The sequence below is a fragment of the Carassius auratus genome, chromosome 24 (assembly GCF_003368295.1).
Source record: "Carassius auratus strain Wakin chromosome 24, ASM336829v1, whole genome shotgun sequence".
NCBI classification, from domain to species: domain Eukaryota; kingdom Metazoa; phylum Chordata; class Actinopteri; order Cypriniformes; family Cyprinidae; genus Carassius; species Carassius auratus.
The window spans coordinates 691,860-710,933 of record NC_039266.1 but is presented as its reverse complement, the minus strand read 5'-3'; the positions used below and the strand labels follow the sequence as shown (position 1 = coordinate 710,933).

General features: G+C 38.3%; 1 protein-coding gene, 1 long non-coding RNA gene and 1 pseudogene across 2 annotated transcripts; 2 read left to right on the top strand and 1 right to left on the bottom strand.

The window, feature by feature from the left end:
• Window positions 1-747: 747 nt before the first annotated feature.
• LOC113041916 (spindle and centriole-associated protein 1-like) lies at window positions 748-6,347 on the top strand (annotated as a pseudogene).
• A 379-nt stretch (window positions 6,348-6,726) lies between these two features.
• On the bottom strand, window positions 6,727-12,492 carry LOC113041915 (uncharacterized). The gene is made up of 7 exons (XM_026200492.1): window positions 11,431-12,492; window positions 10,937-11,230; window positions 10,809-10,847; window positions 10,479-10,730; window positions 9,857-9,958; window positions 9,473-9,709; window positions 6,727-8,668 (listed from the first exon to the last, which is right to left on the bottom strand). Exons 1-7 carry the CDS (start codon window positions 11,516-11,518, stop codon window positions 7,320-7,322), a joined length of 2,361 nt encoding a protein of 786 aa, XP_026056277.1. The 5' UTR covers window positions 11,519-12,492; the 3' UTR covers window positions 6,727-7,319.
• LOC113041917 (uncharacterized) lies at window positions 10,671-17,898 on the top strand. The gene is made up of 3 exons (XR_003275484.1): window positions 10,671-10,751; window positions 16,379-16,454; window positions 16,876-17,898. It is a non-coding gene; the product is annotated as an uncharacterized LOC113041917 (long non-coding RNA).
• Window positions 17,899-19,074: the final 1,176 nt, after the last annotated feature.

The window sequence follows — 19,074 nt, the reverse complement described above, 5'->3', positions numbered from 1 at the left end:
CTATAACAAAGCACTCTGTTGTTCCACAACGTAACTGTAAGTAGACAGCGCACTCTGGTGGATATAAACAAAATATTTGGGGTTTCTTTGTGAAACAAATAATAAAACTAAAAGCACACCTAACAAAGAAAATGTTTATTTTATTAATATTTAGTATATATAGCATTTTAAGTCATTCCCATCTTGAGGGTTATTACACTGGAAAACGATTAGGATTTTTTTTTTGTCACAGAACAGTTGGACTTTTATTTTGGAACGCATTGTAGCGGTGCTTTTAAATTTGTCCGGATCAACGCTTCCTGTTACTACAACGGCAACAAAAACAAACGGTAAAATCTTAGTCCGTTGTTCTTATATCAGTTTTAGGAAAATACGTAATATCTTTGTGTCAGTACTAAGCAAATCTGTCGGTCATTGTGTATAACTTGATTAGTTGGCAAGCATGGTGTTTGAATTTTAGCACATAACGTTAACGTTATATAAATTAAAAGATACGCTTTGGGGTTTCTTTGTGAAACAAGTAATAAAACTAAAAGCACACCTAACAAAGAAAATGTTTATTTTATTAATATTTAGTATCTATAGCATTTTAAGTCATTCCCATCTTGAGGGTTATTACACTGGAAAACGATTAGGATTTTTTTTTTGTCACAGAACAGTTGGACTTTTATTTTGGAACGCATTGTAGCGGTGCTTTTAAATTTGTCCGGATCAACGCTTCCTGTTACTACAACGGCAACAAAAACAAACGGTAAAATCTTAGTCCGTTGTTCTTATATCAGTTTTAGGGAAAATACGTATATCTTTGTGTCAGTACTAAGCCAATCTGTCGGTCATTGTGTATAACTTGATTAGTTGGTAAGCATGTGTTTGAATTTTAGCACATAACGTTAACGTTATATAAATTAAAAGATACGCTTCACAAGTCGAAACGATATGTTAATTTACAATGACTGTCAAAATGCTTTCTGTTCTGCACATACAGAAAACTCGTCCTGTTCAAGTGCAAACTTTATCGTTAGCGGTGTATTTTTTTGTCCAGCAGTGTATTGTTTGTTTCTAGGTGTCACCTGTGTCTGTTAACAGATGTCTTTAATGCGGACGAACCGTCCTTACTATGGAGCGGTAAAAGACCGGTGCGAAGCAGGAAGGTGTCTGCACCAAAGAAAGAATGATCTCTCAGGCTCGACGTCATGAGATGCACAGATCTCAGAACAGGGTCGTGGCGCAGTGGGAATTAAAAGAAAAGGCTCTAACACGCAGACGGAGGAAAACCAGCCCCCCAGTCCTCCAGGACTTGATAGAGCCCGACTCAACATCATCAGAGAGGTGCAAATGAATTCCAGACAGCTCACTAAATTAAGCTTGTAAAAACTACATCTGGGAAGAATGTAATATGTTTTAACCATAAAGCCTACTGTATCATATTTGATACACAGATTCTTCATTTCTCTGTATTAGTAAAGCTAAAAGCTTCAAAAACGAGAAAAAAAAACTGTGATATGGTTTAGACTTTTTAGCAAGTAAAACACTCTTTTAGTATTAAAGACCTTTTAATACTTAAGTTTGAAAGATCTCATTGATAAATTTCAGAAACCGCACCAAATAACATATTTGAAAACTCTGTTTTGACCACTGAATAAAATTAAGGTGTTTTCTCATCGTAACGTGTGAGTTCCATTTTATCATACTATAGAGACAAAAGCCTTGTGTATCAAATATGATACTCAAAAAGTTTAGATACATTAGATATCAAATCAGACCAGATAACAAAAAGGCTAGTGAGAATCTTTTTTTTTTTTTAGTTGTTTTCAGATCAGTGTCAGTTGCAGGATGTCATTGCACGTTCTGACAGAGCTTTGGCTGAGGTGAAAGACCTGTTTGGTGATGCACCCCGTCGACGCACAGGTATTTAATTCTTGTGCAGTATAAACTAATGTGGCTATTATCTGGTCAAACAAGTCTTATGTAAATGTACTTGTGAAAGCTCATAAACGAGTGTTTTTTAGGATTCCCCACCATTACTGTGGCACCTGACTGTGATTCTGACTCGGAGCTTCCTGTCCTTCAAAAACCTGATCCTCCAACCCAGCTGTCATTGCTCAGCCAGACTATGATGGATCAGCAGGTACTCACACGCAAGCACCACCTACAGCTCTTACTCTGTAATAAAACCTAGAATAATAAAGTCTTTTGCAGGCCCTGAATGAGTTGGAGGAGTATGAAGAGGAACATGATGAAGTCCAGGGTGCCCCGGTGCACCTGAGCTCTGTGATGCACAGGTGTTCATTTATCTTCAACTTCTAATGCATTTCAGTTGCCTTAAGAAAGTCATTTTTTAAATGCTTGTTTTCAGAAAAAGAAATAAATGTAGGTCAAAGTCCTTTCCATGGACCTCGGATCATCCGGAGCAAGAGCTACCCAAGACACCTTGTAATACTAGAATCAGAGAAGATCGGGCAGGTAGTGAAGGCATGAGCTTCTTTATGTCATTGCAGGTTAATTTCAAGATTAATCTGTTAAACCTTTTTTGTCTGTCTTTCTTTCTTTCTCCTCTCAATATCTATGCTGCTTTTGCCCAGCCCTCAACGCCACGGTGGCTGTACAGCGTTTAAATTCCAGACAGAATTATCCTGATGTAAACCAGTCGTCCTCACTAGTCAACCAGGTTCTGAACCCAGAGCCTGCTTCCTCTCAGCCAGGTTGAACACTATTACCAGACACTGCTTTTAGTATTTTATACCATAACGTATTAATACTTATTTTAATTTTTTAGTTTTATTTTATTTGTAATTATAGTTCACAGCATTATCTTTTTAATTTTTTTTGATCAAATATTAACAATATAATAAATAATATATAGATTTTATATAAATTTATAAATAAACATAAAAAATAATACTAATGCAGCTGAATTCACATATTCAGGTGTGTGTGTGTATTCAGGTATAAATTAGTAGAATAAATGGTAATACCTGTTTGTTTGTTTTTCTCAGGTTTTAGAAGTTCGGTTCAAGCCAGTAGGGGGCGCTCCGGACATACCTCTGGCCTTAACGGCTCAGGGTTAAACTCTATGACAGGAAACCAGTCCAGTCTGGAGCTTCTGCAGGGCATGCTTGAGCAAGTGGACGCTGAGCTGGACTCTCTAGACCACCAGAATCCTTCACCAGATGCTAGACCACAACAACAGAGACCAGGCCTCACCGGCTTCTCTGTGGCTCTAGTGGCAACACTTGGACGTCTAGCCAGTCATATTAGAAAAGTGAGGGCAAATAAGTGAAATCCAAATGATTCTTTAACAAAAATTGGTCAAATGAGTCACTTCCTCACTTACATCACTTGCACAGAAAGAAGAGGAGGCTCTGAGGGAGGCACAGGAGAGAAGACGACTAGAGGAGGAGGTGAAGGAGCAGAGAGCTTTGATCGACGCCCTGACTGTAGAGTCACTGACACTGAGGGAAGACAGCGCCAACCTGCAGGTGAACTATTTAGCCTTCAGAAACATTATCCAGATGTTATTTAGAAGTGTGTCCATTCATATGTCCTTTTTTGATGGTGTTTGTTTTTGTTTTGATGCAGGAAAGGCTGCAGCAGCAGATATCGGACCTAGAGCGGCGTCTAGATGCTGTAGCCCTGGTGGTGGGAAGACCAGAATCTGCAGAACCACACAAAACAGAGGAAATCACAGATAATGCAGCTCAAAGTAACTTCCACAGACTGTAGATCCACAGATTACGCAACTGTAAATGAGTTGTATGTAATGTGATCAGGATTGGTTGTCTTGGGTATGTATTTAAACCTGTAGCAGCACAGTGATTAAGAAGATTGTGTTGTGTTCTGTAGGAAGCAGAAATCTGGAGTCTGGCTGGACTGAAAAGGATCAACAGAAACAGGACTTTGTGACTGCAGCCGTGCTGCTCTCTCCTCCTCGTCAGAGAGATGGTCTGCCTCCCGCAGGTCAGTCTGAAGTGTAGAAAGATCCCTCATTCTGTCAGCTTACACCTAGTAGTGTTGAGAGCTTAACACTAAGACAAGCATCACTGCTGTTCTTTTTATAATCCAGATGCAACATTTTGGAGGATGATAAACTTCTTAGGAAGTCACTTCTTTTCTCTCTTTTGAAAGCTTGTTAAATCTAATTGAATCATCAATGCAAGTATGACTCAACAGTATTTTGTTACTTCTCCCAGCATGTCGTCCACAATCACACGCACCCCCGCTGCACTACAGTGGCTCCTGTGCAGAAAGGGGAAGTCAGGGTTCACTGGAGGACTTTGACATCTCCATCTCTCCTTCCTCCTTCGCTAGCCTACCACGGCCCACTCCTCTGCTGGACGATCTCTCTCAAGATGCCATGTTAGGGGAGATCGCCGAACTGACACGTCAGAACGCAGCCATCCGGGCTCAGTTGGGGCAGCACCGTCCGTCTCCAGCTGGAGCTTCAGTGTCGAGGGTGCCGAGCGCAGACCGGCCTTCCACAGCCAGTTCTGTAGTTAGACAAGTGTCGCCCGCTACAGAGCCACCGCACACACAGCAGGTTAGTTCATACTGTGGATTGGGGTAAAGTAGTCTGCAGTTCCTCACAACTGCTTTTCAATGTTCAATATTTTATTTTCTATAGTCATGCCTTTATGTTTTTTAAAAGACTCATCCGTAATGCTCAAGGCTGCATTTATTTGATCAAAAATGGTAAAAACCACATTATTTTCTATTTTAATATATTTGAAAGTGTTGTTTATTCCTGTGAAGAAAGAAGTCATTCTAATATGCTGATTTGGTTGTCTTCTGGTTAATATCACGTGTTGATTATTATTTTTAATCATATTCACCACAAACGTTTAACCGTAGCTTGTCTCATTTGTGAGACTTGTGAGTTTCTCATAATCGTGTATCTCTCAGTTACAACTATATTTCTCAATTAAGACTTTTTATGTTTTCCACCACAATTACATATTTTTTACTCTGAGGTAGAAACAGGCTTCCATAGTACACATTGAGTTTGGATTCAGCAGTTTCTTACATCTACATATTTTTTTCTTCAGCCTATTTCTGTAGAGAGATCCTCAGCGATAGAGATTGAACAAAAACTGCAGGAGCTGAACCGCCAGAGCGCTGAGGCAAGAGCTAGACTACTAGAGCTCATTGAACAACAGAAACAGAGCGCCTCTCTCAGAGTTTCTCCTGCCATTTCCCCTGTACCTCCTCACTCCAGCAGCACTCACACAGGTGTGTGTCCCTTTTAATTATGCTTACATCCTCTCTGATCCTTCAGAATTAAGAGTAACTCATATATGGTGACTGTTCATGTTTTCAAGCAGTTAGAGGGTTAACTCCAGAGCAATTTTTGACACTTCCTGAGAGAAACCATTCACCTCAATCCAGTGCAAGTAGTCGGAGGTGAGTTATAAAAAGCCAAGAACAGATTTGTTTATAAGATATGAACCGAAACTCATTAGACTCGACTCTTCAATCCAACTTTGATAGTATAATTACAAGGCATTTTTCAAAATCTGTGTAAAATTTCATTTTAGTTTTAGCTAAGTAATATTTTTTATGTTTATTTAATTACATTTTTCTCAGGTCAACTGGAAGAGTCTCACCACAAAGTTTGGATAGTGTGGAAATCCCGAGGCTTGACAATCAAGTATGAAATATCATTTTTATTGCACATATAAACATCATACGTAGTTTCTAAAACTTAATATTGATACTTAGATTATCTAAAACTTCAGATACTTTGTATTTTATTTCTGACAGGTGGACAAGCTGAAAAGAGAAGGCTGGTTTGCATTGTCAGCTCATGTCAAATGACTTGAGCTCAAGGAATATGGTCTATAAATAACATCATATTTCCATGCACAATATTATTCCAATACATTTGACGTCCCTAGTGTGGTCTGATCAAACATCCTTACTGCAGCTTACCTGTGTAATGTCTGCGTAACAAACCATGAGAATTATGTGGGAGGTGTTGGTATGGCCAGATTACACTGATAAACAATAGATAACTTCACAGTTTTACTTTCTATGACATTTACTTGAATCTTCATATGAAGTATTTTAAATGTCAGCGTGCATGTAGGCATACTGATTAACTGATTAACGTATCAGTTCTTAGATTTTTTTAAGAAATGTATAATTCCACAATAAAGTTTAATTAAATGCTTAATTGCGGGTTTTTTTTAGATAACTTTTATTATATGCATTGTTTTCCGATTTTCAGAAGTGAAAAAGCAAAACAGCCGAAAATGTAAAACAGTTGGAATTAACATTTCATAACTACAATAAATGTTCAAACAATGTTCAGTTTGTAACACTGACATGCTAATAAAGTGTTCTGTAAATAATTCCTAACTTTTTCAATAGCACAGTACTATGTAAATCACCAAACAAGAGTTGATATGATATGCAAATAATAAAACCTCAGTATGCTTTAGTATACTGAGCACAATACTGCACAAATATAATTTTTCACACTTTAATTTCAAATTTGTGGTATTTAATGTACTTGCTCTTTTTCTATTTTATGGAGCCCTGCACTTAAAATGCAAACAAAAATGTATTTATTGTAGCAAAGAGTTAAGAATTTGTTCTTAATTCTCATTTATTTGCTGTGATTTATCTAAACCAAGAGAGCAAATTTTTAATCTGTGGCCATGATGTGTGTGTATTTAAATAGAGAGAGAAAGAGGGGAGAGAGGGATTTTTCTCAATACTTTTGTACTGTAAGATGATAAAAATTTGAGGGACAAAACTTTAAAATACTTTTAAATGAAATCCAGCATGTGACACTAGCTGGTTTAGGTAGGTACTGTACACTACCTTACACTAGGCTTAGGTTTAATCAAAGGAGAAGTAGGCGTGTATCTTTTGCGAAGCATTGTGGGTAGCTTGCTGTGACGCACCTGGTATAAACACAAGCACCGACTCACATGATTAGAGTGGCCATGATCAGCTCTGGTGACCGTTTCTTGGCCATAATAAGGGTATATTATGCATTAATGGCAAGGAAAGCCCTTTTTACTTGAGAGCGGCCACTTTTGAGGTGTTTCTTGGAGATTATAGTACATTAAAGAATGATCATGTGACTTTTTTTTTTTTTTTTTACACCAGGTGACCTGTAAATACAGAAAAACTGTTTCCATTACAGTTTTGCAAAATATATTTTTTTTGTATTGCCTCATGCAAGCATAAAAACTTAAAACATAAAAACGATATTTGGCAATTTTTGTGAAATTGGCGTGTTTCCATTTCAATACCCAATTTCAATTTGTACAGCTACCGTTTGTCACTGCAGCATCGTTTCAACTACCTGTACTTTAATCTACTTCACAATCCCTATGTGGTGTAGCCCATAGCCTTCCACTCCTGTATATAAATTTGACCTCACACTCCAACCCTGAGGTCTTGACCTTGAAGCAGCATCCTTCATCCTTGAGCTGAGCAGAGTGTCTCTGAGCCAACGTCTGTAGCTCATCCCAGCCATTACTTTCTCCCTCTCTAACCCACACTTTCCCATCTATCGCAGCCAAAACATTGCCACCGCACCACTGCATGTCACGTAGCCCTTCTGCTTTGAGCAGATACATACATGCACAACGTGGTGCACACACCTTGAAGCGCCCCCTTCCCTCTTCATAACAAAGACAGTGCAATCGTACAAGGAATGAAGTGGGTTCTGATGTGATAAAACGAATGACCTCCTCCACACCATTGTCAATGGCGACAGGCCCATGAACCCTGCTGACAGAAAACAGCTTTGCCGTTCCGAGTATCCGTACCGATTCGAGAATAAACTGGAAGTTGTGGTGCTCGCCGAGTTGTAAGTATGTTTGGAATTCGGATAGGGTCTCCTGGTGGAGCTGCATGAGAGAGCCCAATCCCAGCTGTGCAGGATTGAACTCCAACACTGAAAGCAAGCGATGGCGAACTCCCGCGTCAAAGGCTTCAGAGTTAAAAGCAGGATTTGATAAGACAGATCGCACATGCTGGATGACCGTAGCAGTGGGCGCATTTGAAAAGTCAACGGTGGTTCGTTTGGGCTGCACGACATCTAGGAGACGTGCGATCCGAACGCATGCCTCCATGTGCTGTCTAGCAAGAGGAGTTGTGTCCTGGTCCGAGGAGGATGGAACCATGCTGCTTAGAGCTCTACGGATGACCCGCGCAGAGACGCCCTGGAAGGAAGTGACCCGGTGTAGCCTGCTGGGCCTGCAGGAAAACAAGCCTTCAACTGAAGAGGACAGCTGGAGGCCTTCCTGGAGGGGATGAAGGTCTCTTAGCACCTGAGCAAGAACTCTGACACTCTGCAGCAGACTCTCTGCATCCCCTTCGGTCCAGCACTGCTCCACTTCCTGCAACAAAGCGGCCTCCACTCTGCCGCTGGCGCTCAGCTGCTCGATCATGCCTAGTATGCCTCCGCTAGGCTTCGCCTCCGGCTCTTCCAGAACCTCTGCCATGCAGTCCCACACCAGAAAGCTGAAGATGGCCCACACGGTGCGCTGATCTGTGCAGTCTTCAGGACACAGGTGGTCCCAGCTGCGTAATTGGTCCTGATCGTGAAGGTGGTCCCAGCCGTGCCGGTGACTGTGGATACCGCTGCGGAGAAGAGTCTCGGCTTTTTGCAGCAGCCTCAACAGCAGGCACCCCCTCTCTGAAAGCTGGACCCCTACAGATGACAACCAGATACATCATATTGGCTTTACTTATCGTTTTCTTGAATAGATGTGAATGTAAAATCTTAATTATCACAATTTATTTGTACTGTTCAAAAGTTTGAGTTGGTATATATATATATTTTTATTTATTTTTTTATTTATTTTTTTATATTTTTGAAAGATGCTTCTACTCTCCAATCTGCATTTGATCTAAAATACAGTAAAACAAAAACTGTAATACTGTGAAGTATTTAATTTAAATACTTTATAATAATACTTCTTAATACTTTAACATATATGTTAAAGTATTAAGAAGTATTATTATAAAGTATTTATTTATTTAAGAAACAATTGTGTGGACCGTTTCTATGATACATCTTTCAGGATTATTTGATGAAAAAACTATTCTAAAGATCAGCATTTATTTGAAATAGAAACCTATTGACATTATAAATGTATTAATGTATTCATTTAAGGCTTTTTTGCTGAATAAAAGTATGAATTAAATGTTTTTTTCAAATAATACTAGCCCCCATAAGGTAACAAGTCTATTTTGTTTTATATAAAGTATATATTTCTACTTACTGGTAACATCACAAGACTTGATTCATCCAAGCTTAATCATCTATTAATAAGCAGTTAAAAATGTTACATTTAAATGAAATACTTTTAATTAATGCAGAAATGTAACCGTTCTGTTAAAGCAGCACTATTGGAAATCGATTTACAGTTGAAAAAGTTAATAGTTATTTGCTTTATTTAACTTGTAAAACGGAATCGTAGGTGAAGACTGAGATGGACTGGCCTTCACTTACATCGAGGGCTGAGTTCTGCCACTCTGCTCAGTAGTCTCTCAGCATCCTTTGTCTTCTCTATATACAGGGACACTAGAGCCTCCAGCTGGGCCGAGTCTTCAATGCCAACCCCTTCCAGAAAATACTCTCTGACAGTCCGACGCGGCAAACCTACTGCCACACCAACCTCACAGACATTAAACCTAATCTCATCCCCCACAGTCAAGCCCAGTCGAGTCATGACCTGCTGCAGGCCTCCTGATGGAAACAAGATCAACAAGGACATCAGTTCTAGGAATTCAGGAAATAAAAAGTAATTAACAAAAAGCTAATTTACCAGCCATAAATATTTCTACAGTCCTTCTCATATTTTTCAACAAAATGAGTATAATAAATGGGAATCACCTGACAGAGGGAAAGCCATCAAGTGACCTCTGGTTTCCTCCACTGCTATCGGCACAATGCTGCTTTCAGGCTTTTTATCAAGGTCTTCCACCAAACATTTCACTGAAAATTGAGAAGACTGTAAAGAAGCTGAATTCCTGGCTGGAACAATTTTAGAGTTCTAACTGATGATTATTTTTCTGTGGTAATATTTTTGCTGAAACTGATTACCATAAAAAAGTTAGAGGAAAAAAAGAAAGAAAAATTAATACTTTTACTCAGGAAAGAGGCATTAAAATTAATCAAACTGACAGATATTTTAATTACTGTTCACTAAACATCAAAGAATCATAAAAAAAATTTATACTAATAATAATAATTGGCAGATTAGAGTGTGAAGATTTATGAAAAAAGCTGAAAATTCAGCTTTGCCTTTACAGAAAGGACATTTGAAATAATATAATGGAATCAGTTACTTGAAATTGTAATAATATATCATAATATTATTTTTATAATACTGCTATTTTTTTAATCAAATAAATGCTGTCTTGAGCAAAAGAGACAAAAACATTTTAAAATCTTAATTATTCCAAATATTTGACCAGTAGTATACAAGGTTTTCAGTTAGAAAAGTTCAGCTGACCATTAAGTTCCTCAGCTAGCTGCTCGTCTTCATTCTTTAGCGCTGTGTAAAAGCTCTTGCATGCTTTTTCTCCTTTCTTCAGGCAGATGGACAGCAGGGTTTGTGCTTGCTGTGTTGGGATGAGTATTGCTTGGATTTTCTCCAGCTCCAGCTGAGTCAGAATGGCTCCGGAGAAGAGATCGAAGGAGACCGGCAGAACAGAACAGCCCAAGCGTGAGCACAAAACATTAAACTGCGCCTGTAGTTGACGTTCTGCATGGAGACAAGACAGTGGTGAGGGCTGGCAGACAATTACATTAAGTAAACATGAAAACGCTGAGACGGTATTACCTGTTGGACCTTGCGTAATGCCTGTTGGTTGGAAGTGATCTAATATGAGAGCACAAAATGTTTTAGTATTAACGCCACTCTACTGCATTTATGTTTTAAGACACAATGCAACTTTAGTCATATCATACCTTCCTCTGAGGTTAACCAGGTTCGTAGACGCGGGTAATGTTTCTTGCATTTTCTCAGACACTCCATGAAACTAGAGGCTCCACTTTCATCCATCTGAGCGTCAATAATCTCTAGAAGCTTTCGGACTTTGTTGGGTGGCGTTCGTTCAGCTTCAATTTCATAACAGTTTTCTCTAGAGAGCAGACCTGCAGATATAACACAGTCTAGCAGAGGGCTCAAGTGATAAAGAGCATCCACCAGGAGCATCTGTGAAGACAGGAGCCGGGCCTTCACAGTCTGCTTCTCCTCTGCTCCTAAAGAGAGAGTAACACTCAGATTTAAAAACTGTTTCCTGTCAATTCGAATTATACGTTCTCCAGTGAATCAGGTTAGGGTTAAGTTTATGGACCAAAATATGAGCCAAATTAAAAAATACAATTACATGTCTAAATATGATTCGACAGCAAATGTTGAGTAACAGTTTTGCACTTTTTCTGACAGATAGATAGCTTACCTGAAATGCGGGGTTTCTCGGTTGAGGAAGCCATCACAATAGTACATGGAAATAATTCATACTTATCGTCAAACTGTGGCGCGTTCATTCAAACGTTTCAGTTTTGATCTCACGCGATTCATTCATGTCAGTTCACTTTATCCAAATCCTGACGCGCGGAGACTCGCGCGAATCGACGATGACAAAGTACCTTAATGTAAAAAAAAAAACGATATACTTACTTATACTTGAGTTTTGTGCATAGGCTAAATGCCAATGTTTGTAATAAAGCGTCTCAAACAGTTCCTCAGTGTACCACTTCCTGGAAGTGGTGAGCTACCCGTGAAAGCTTCAAGACTGAGTCAACAAAGTTTCATATTGATAAAAGCTAAAACCTCAATTCCCATGGTTATACAAGATTAAGTTTGAGAGGAAAGTCTGAATATGTGATTAAATATAAAGTCTCAGGATTAAAACTGTGATTTAAAAATATGGGCGTGACCTCTTGTGCCCGCCACCTATGTGAGTTATAAAATGAAACCAGTAAACTCTTCATATAGTGGTAAAATCTTAAGCGAAATGTCTTTTGCAAAGGCTGGAAGATAGCTTTTGAGGTCCTTTGAGTCTTTGTTTGTGAGGTGAGCACAGAGCCCTGCAGAACACCTGAATTCATTTTTTTTGTGTGTATGTTGTGTGAGGTTTTCAAGTCACATGAGATGTATATATTACGGCCTCTTCATCTTATTACATACCTTAAGTCGAGAGTCTTATTGCAAGAAGAGTCTTAAGTCAAAAGTCTTATTAAGACTCTTATTATTAAGCCTTAATTCAAGAGTCTTAAGACTTATTACATACCCTGATAAAGACTATAATGGCATCCAGTCTCTTATCATACTTCATTATGTTGGAGAGACCAGGGCTAATTTTACAGTAATAAAAAAAAAGTTAAATATAAACCAACGAACAAAATATTGTTTAGGCTAAAATCTAATGTGAGATTAATAAACTATGATAAATGTATAGCATGTAAAACACAGGTGGCAGTTTACCAATATAAAATATCACTGCTAGAGAAAATAATTTGTGTATATTGTATATTTGAAATACTATTTTTTAGTGAGCAGCTATTCACTTGCATCAGTGTTTTTATTATCTAAACTGAAAGTATCAAAAATTATTTAAATTAATTGAAATAAATGTAAATATTAGATGAAAATCTTAGAAATGTTACTGAAACAGAAAAAATGACTAAAATGACTAAAACTAATAAATTAAAAATGCTCTGTGTGTGTATGTATGTGTGTATATATATATATATATATATATATATATATATATATATATATATATATATATATATATATATATATATATATATATATATATATATATGTGTGTGTGTGTGTGTGTGTGTGTGTATGTGTGTGTGTGTATATATGTGTATATGTATATGTATGTATATGTATATATATGTATGTATAACTTAAATAGAGCTGCCTTTACAGTGACACCTACAGATTACTTATGTTGATGGTAGTGGTTATTGATACAAAACCCACCTTACTTCAAATGAGACATTAAAACAAACTCCTGGTGGTGAATGAGAGGAGTTCTCTACTCTCTGTAAATCACTTTAAATGAAACTGCCAGTAAATGTGCTATAGAAATGTAAGGAATTTTGATTGTATGCACCTATTTCCTCTTCCAGTTTAAAATTCCACAGCTTACACTGAGGGCCACTTATGTAATATCTCCAAGTGGTTTTTATAAGGGAGGGGGAATCTGAAGGATATGAGGAGGAGTAAATATTGAACAAAGTAACTGTGTGCTCTCATAAAGTGGTCGGGAATAGAGGTGCAAAATGCCAGGTTAGGGGTCGTCACAGAAACCCTTCATACACAGGGTGGGGCCCTTTGTGCCAAGAACGGTGGAGTGTGAGGAGAGGCTGAATGGAGGATTAATCCCACACCAGTGCATCTCAATGCTCCGTCCCCGCCAAGAGCCAAGAGCTCATTCCCATGTGCTGGTCTTTATTTCATCCATTCAGGAGTCAATAGGTCTGCTACACCCCCACCCTTCCACTCACTCACACACACACACTCACACACACACACACACACACACATTCGTGAACACTGAAAAACATGGCAGTCCATATAAGTGAACATATGGAAACATAAGTGTGTTTACAATTCATTATAATAACTGATCATTTAGTTTTATCATGCTTTGTCAGTCCTATCGTGAGCTCCTAGTAAAATGGTAACACAATGTAAATTCAATCATGTTCAATCTTTATAATTTCTCACTCTTAAAAACACATTAATTCCTAAACTTGCACCCTTAGTAACACCCCTCACCTCCTACATACAAACACACACATCCATGCAGGCTTAAATACACATTTATTCATGTTCACATACCCAATTATTCACCGGCACACTTGTTTAAAACAATGAGGAGCACTCATATAGTGTGTGTTGTGTGTGAGAGAGAGAGAGAGATGCTGGCTGGTTCTTCTTTAACACATTTAAATCTAACCCCACTTCACTTCACTTCCCCCACTTCAGAGAGCCACAACACCCTCTCACTTCCCAGTGAAGTATTCACTCACATTTTCTCTTTCATCATCACTTGATGCAATTCATATCCTCTTTGGCAAGAGATACACAGGAAACTCTGAGGGAAGGTCTGGTCAATCGTGTGAACTTGGAGCAGCAGATGTCTCCTGACTTGTCTACATAAGCATATTTTATGGTAGCCTAATGTTATTGAGCAAATGGACTAAACTTTAAAAATGTAAACATTTTCAGACTTTGCTATAGTGGAATATTTTATTTTATTTCCCCCTCTCACTTTTTTCTTTCTTACAATGCTCTACCCAGTGGATAATTGATCTTCGACTGGAAGAAGTTGCCGTCCAAAATCGATTAAGTCTTGACTAATATTTGACGTCAGTGGGTTGGATGAGCGTGTGAAGACGATGTGTTAATGTAAGTCCCCAGCAGAGGGCAGTAACTCTTTTGGGCTTTGTTGACAGTCAACGCTGTGTATGTGAGTTATAAATGGTTATACATTTTTCATTCATTCACTCAAACCTTGGAGAATTTCTTTTGTTAGTTGTTTTATTAAGTGTATCCCTTATATCAGCTGGCAAGATATAAACGTTTCTTATCTCAACCGATGGAGTATGGGTTTGCGTGAATGGCTTGAATTAAAATGTCTATCAAATGTAACAAAATAAATAAATAAAACTTCCATAAAGCTGTACTTCATCTACATCTATTTTAAACAGAATTTTGCAATTTTTGTTTGGAATTATTCCGATTTGAAAATGTGTTTGCGAGTCATTTTTGCTCACCAACACTATACATTTATTAGATTAAAAAAAAGAAGAAATACTGTGAAAAAGGATTTAAAATGTAGTTAATTCCTGTGACGCAAAGCTAAATTTTCAGCATCAGTACTCCAGTCTTCAGTGTCACATGATCCTTCAGAAATGCTCAAGAAACATTTAACATCAGAGTTAAAAACAGCTGCTTAATATTTTTGTGGAAACTGTGATACTTTTTAAAATTATTATTCTTTAATGAGTTGAACATTCAAAATAACAGCATTTTTTTTTTTACCTTAAATATGTCTTAACTTGCTTTTGTTCAATTTATGCCATACTTGCTGCATGAAAGTATTAATTTCTTTTTAAATTATTAGTTTCTTTTTAAAAAAAAAAAGTACTAAAACACTGTACTGAGCGTTGACCATTCACAAGCGACATGGTGAACTGGGGTCCTATAAAATCTGTTGGTAATGATATCCTAATATGAATGAGTCTAGTAAACCATTTTAATGCATGAACAAACAAATTGTTTTCAGTAGTGTAGATTGTAGATATCATGAACCAAACAGAGACGTTTGAACTGTATAATGTTTATACCCAGAAGCATATGTGGTACGGTTTCCGTGCACATATCTGATGTGTGTGTGAGAGTGCATGAATTTGCGTGTGTGTCCAGGCAAGTGTCCGCCGCAGCTGTGCGGAGCTGTGATCTGAGGCCGGCTTTTGCTTGCTGTGAAAATATTATTGCAAGTGTTTATTATTACAGCACTGAGAGACAGTGGGAGTGTTGTGTGCCGTGTGGGCCAGCGAAAAGGGGGTGTAGACCAGGAGTGTGTGTGAGGAAGGAGGATTTTTTTTTACGCTCATTCCTTGTGTTCCCACCGACCGGCCACCAGCGAGGCACGGTGCATTGTGGGTAGTGGGGACGCCTATTGGAGTTGATTAGTTCCGGCTGAGTCCCAGATAGAGTTCTGACAGGCCGGAGAAACAGGCTCTCAGCGTGAACGGCCCCCTCCTCACGCACCCCCTTGCCCTCTCCAGCAGACAATAGAAGCAGCATGACAAGAGCTTTTTAAAACACTCCATACACTCCACTCTTCTGTCCGTCACACAAATGTGGGCACACACACACACACACACACATACACACTCTCCCTATAACTATCTCATATTATGTACAATAGAGCTAGCTTGACAAGAGCTTTGTAAAGTGTTCTGATGGTGAGCATCATTATTAAAATTGCACATACTTAGGGTGAGTGGTTTCAACAAACCCATAACTCAAAGTATTCAGGCTGGGAACTTGTTCTGTGCTAAAAGCAATGCGCTAAAACTCTTCATAACATCCTAGCAACTATTGTGATTTGTCTTTTTTTTCAGAAAATGTTCAAATCTAGCTTTGTAGCAATGTACATGAATTTGGATCTTTTGAAAAGTTTTTTTTTTTTTTATGATTGTTTTCCATCTTTTGCTCTCTGGCATCATCTGAGAAAATACTATTTCAGTTCTTATTATTTTAGTTAGTTGCATGTTTAATTCTTTGTGTTGCTTACCATTCCTTTGTAAAATTTACTAGCAATTTCTGAGTGATAATTACTTTAAAGAAAATCCTACAATTTGTTTTCCTTTCAGCTCTTTTTATACCAGCAACTTTGCAGACCACCCTAGCAACCACCCATTAACACCCTGGCAACAGCCTGCCAACAAGGTAAAACATAACACATTTTTTTAGAACACATTAAAAAACTGGTTTATTGTTAATGTACATAAATTATTAAATATTTAACATTAATTAGATAATTAAAACATTTGATTTGTATATAATTCAATCATTAAGGATTGAAATGCATTAATATGTTTGTGTTTTTTTTTGTAATTTATGTATTAATTTAAGGACATGTAATAATCTGGTTTCTTATTAATGTATTTTTGTATTAATAAATTAATGTATTAATTTATTATTATTATTATTATTTATTTATTTTAGGGTATAAATACAAATCTGGTATATATCTGTTTATTTCAGAACATGTAAATTAAATGTATATAATATTAAATTGTATACCATAACATTATTGATAAATGAAATAAATAATTACATCTTTTTGTTTTGCCATTTTTCTCTGCAGTGTCCATCGATGTGCCCTTCCAGTTCATTTCACTCATACCAGTGACCTCAAAGGCCACCTTAGCAGCGGCCTAGCAACCACAGAGAACACAGCAAGCAACTTTGAGGTGAGTCACTGACATTTCCTTCAGAAAACCCTAGTTTAGATTGTGAAATTGTCGAATTGTAAACCAAGCGTCATCAAATCCACCACTCAAACCTGCAGCTTCAAGTGCTTCCTGTGACACACCGAGTCTGACTTCCTTGAGCACTTGATGCACAAACACACAGTTCAGGAGGGATACGTGTAATCCTCAGCGCTGTTTATACAGCCAGTTACTGCAAACCACTATATAGAGCAAACTCCAAACCTCCTCTGAAAAATAACATCCCCTCACAAACAGCAACACGTCGCAACCGCACAATGTAGCTAACCAGCTCTAAACCACACCGCTTAGTTCAACATCCCACCATGGTGCACTCCAGGGGCAAACTACATCAACACCTCCCTGCCCCATTTTTCCTCACCTCTCTTATTTTATCTTACCTCTCTGTGCTCTCTTATTGCCCTCTCCCTGCATTCTTCTCTCTTTTCTCTCTCTCCACACATAATTGATTAAGGGCCGCTTCCATAAATCAATTTGGTATGGGCATCAGTCGGTAATGAATGGGGGAAGCCCCCCTCCGAGTGTCCAGTATTAATCTAGCACAGCAGGCTCTTCCACTCAGAACTCTCTGTCTTTCTCTCTTTTTCTCCCTGTCTTTTTTCCTTTCACAAACACGCACACACTCACATACACAAACTGGACACAACTGGCAAAAACACACTCTATAAGCTCAGAGGGGAGCTGCTTCTCATCCTGGATGAAAGAGAAAGAGAGGGACGACTGGAAAGGATGGAAAAATGAACGGACAGGCATCTGAAAGAGAGAACTTGTGGTAAAACCCGGTGATGGGAGAGCAGAAAAGGAGTGATGGCAGGAGTATATACTCTTGATCCCTCACAGCCACATTGTCTCTGAACAATGTTCCAAAGAAAACTGAAACTTGTTTTCTTAAATATGTAACTTATGTTTAATAATGTTAGTGCTGGAGACTGTGGCTGATTTTACTTTATACTGAATAAGTGTATATGAAGTATGTATACACACACACACACACATACACACCACCATTCAAAAAATGCAATACATTTATCAAAATTCTAAGTAACGATTTCTGTTTCTCTCTCAAATGTTGTTCATTTGAACTTTCTATTCACCAAAATAATCCTTAAAAGAAAGCATCAGGGTTTCTACAAAAATTGAGCAGCACAACTGTTTTCAACATTGTAAAATAATAAGAAATGTTTCTCAAGCAGCAAATCAGCGTATCAAAATGATTTCTGAAGGATCACGTGACACTGAAGACTACAGTAATGATTCAGTGTCACATTCCTTGCCATTTTAAAACTATTGAAAAAGCCAAACTCCTACTCTTCTTTTGCGCAAGGGACTGCGGGCGATTTTTGGCAGAAAAAAGCCTGTATAGATGCATACTTGAAAATGCACCAGAAACAAGTCTACAGTCCAGGCATCTACAGCATACCAGTAACATACTGTGGTATTTGTAATTACCCATAATGCACTGCAGCACGAACAGTTTTGATATTGCTGTCCTGTTGAGTTAACAATCACTATATTGCTTACAGTAAACAAATTACTTCAGTTAATATGATTAGACATTTCAGTAACATTTGAAATGCACCAAAAATAATAATGCATTGTGTTTAAAATAGGTACACATAATTTCCTCCATCTTCTTTAAACATTAGCTTAGTTCTCCAAATTTTAGTTTTTCTTCTTTTTTCTGCTGTTTCTTGCCTTTCACTACTTCACCCCCTCCCCCACCCCCACCTCCCGACCCTCTCAGCTGCAGTGTTAGTGCTGATGATAGCGCAAGCCATATAGCCTTTAAAAACAGTTTGTCTTAATGAGCTCTGAGGAGGTAGGTCACAGCTGAAGCCAATTACGAGCCCTTCCTGTCGGCATGGCTGCAGGCTCTGAGGTCACGAGGGGTCACGTTGGCCCCATCGCACCAGTGGACTCCGGCCTAACGGCCTAATCTACAGACGCATACTTACACTCATGGGGACACATCTGGTTCTGATGCAACTCTGCAGTCGGCTCTCAGGGTTTAGGGGAGAGAGGGAAAGGGTCGCATACCTCTAAGTGTCAAAGTC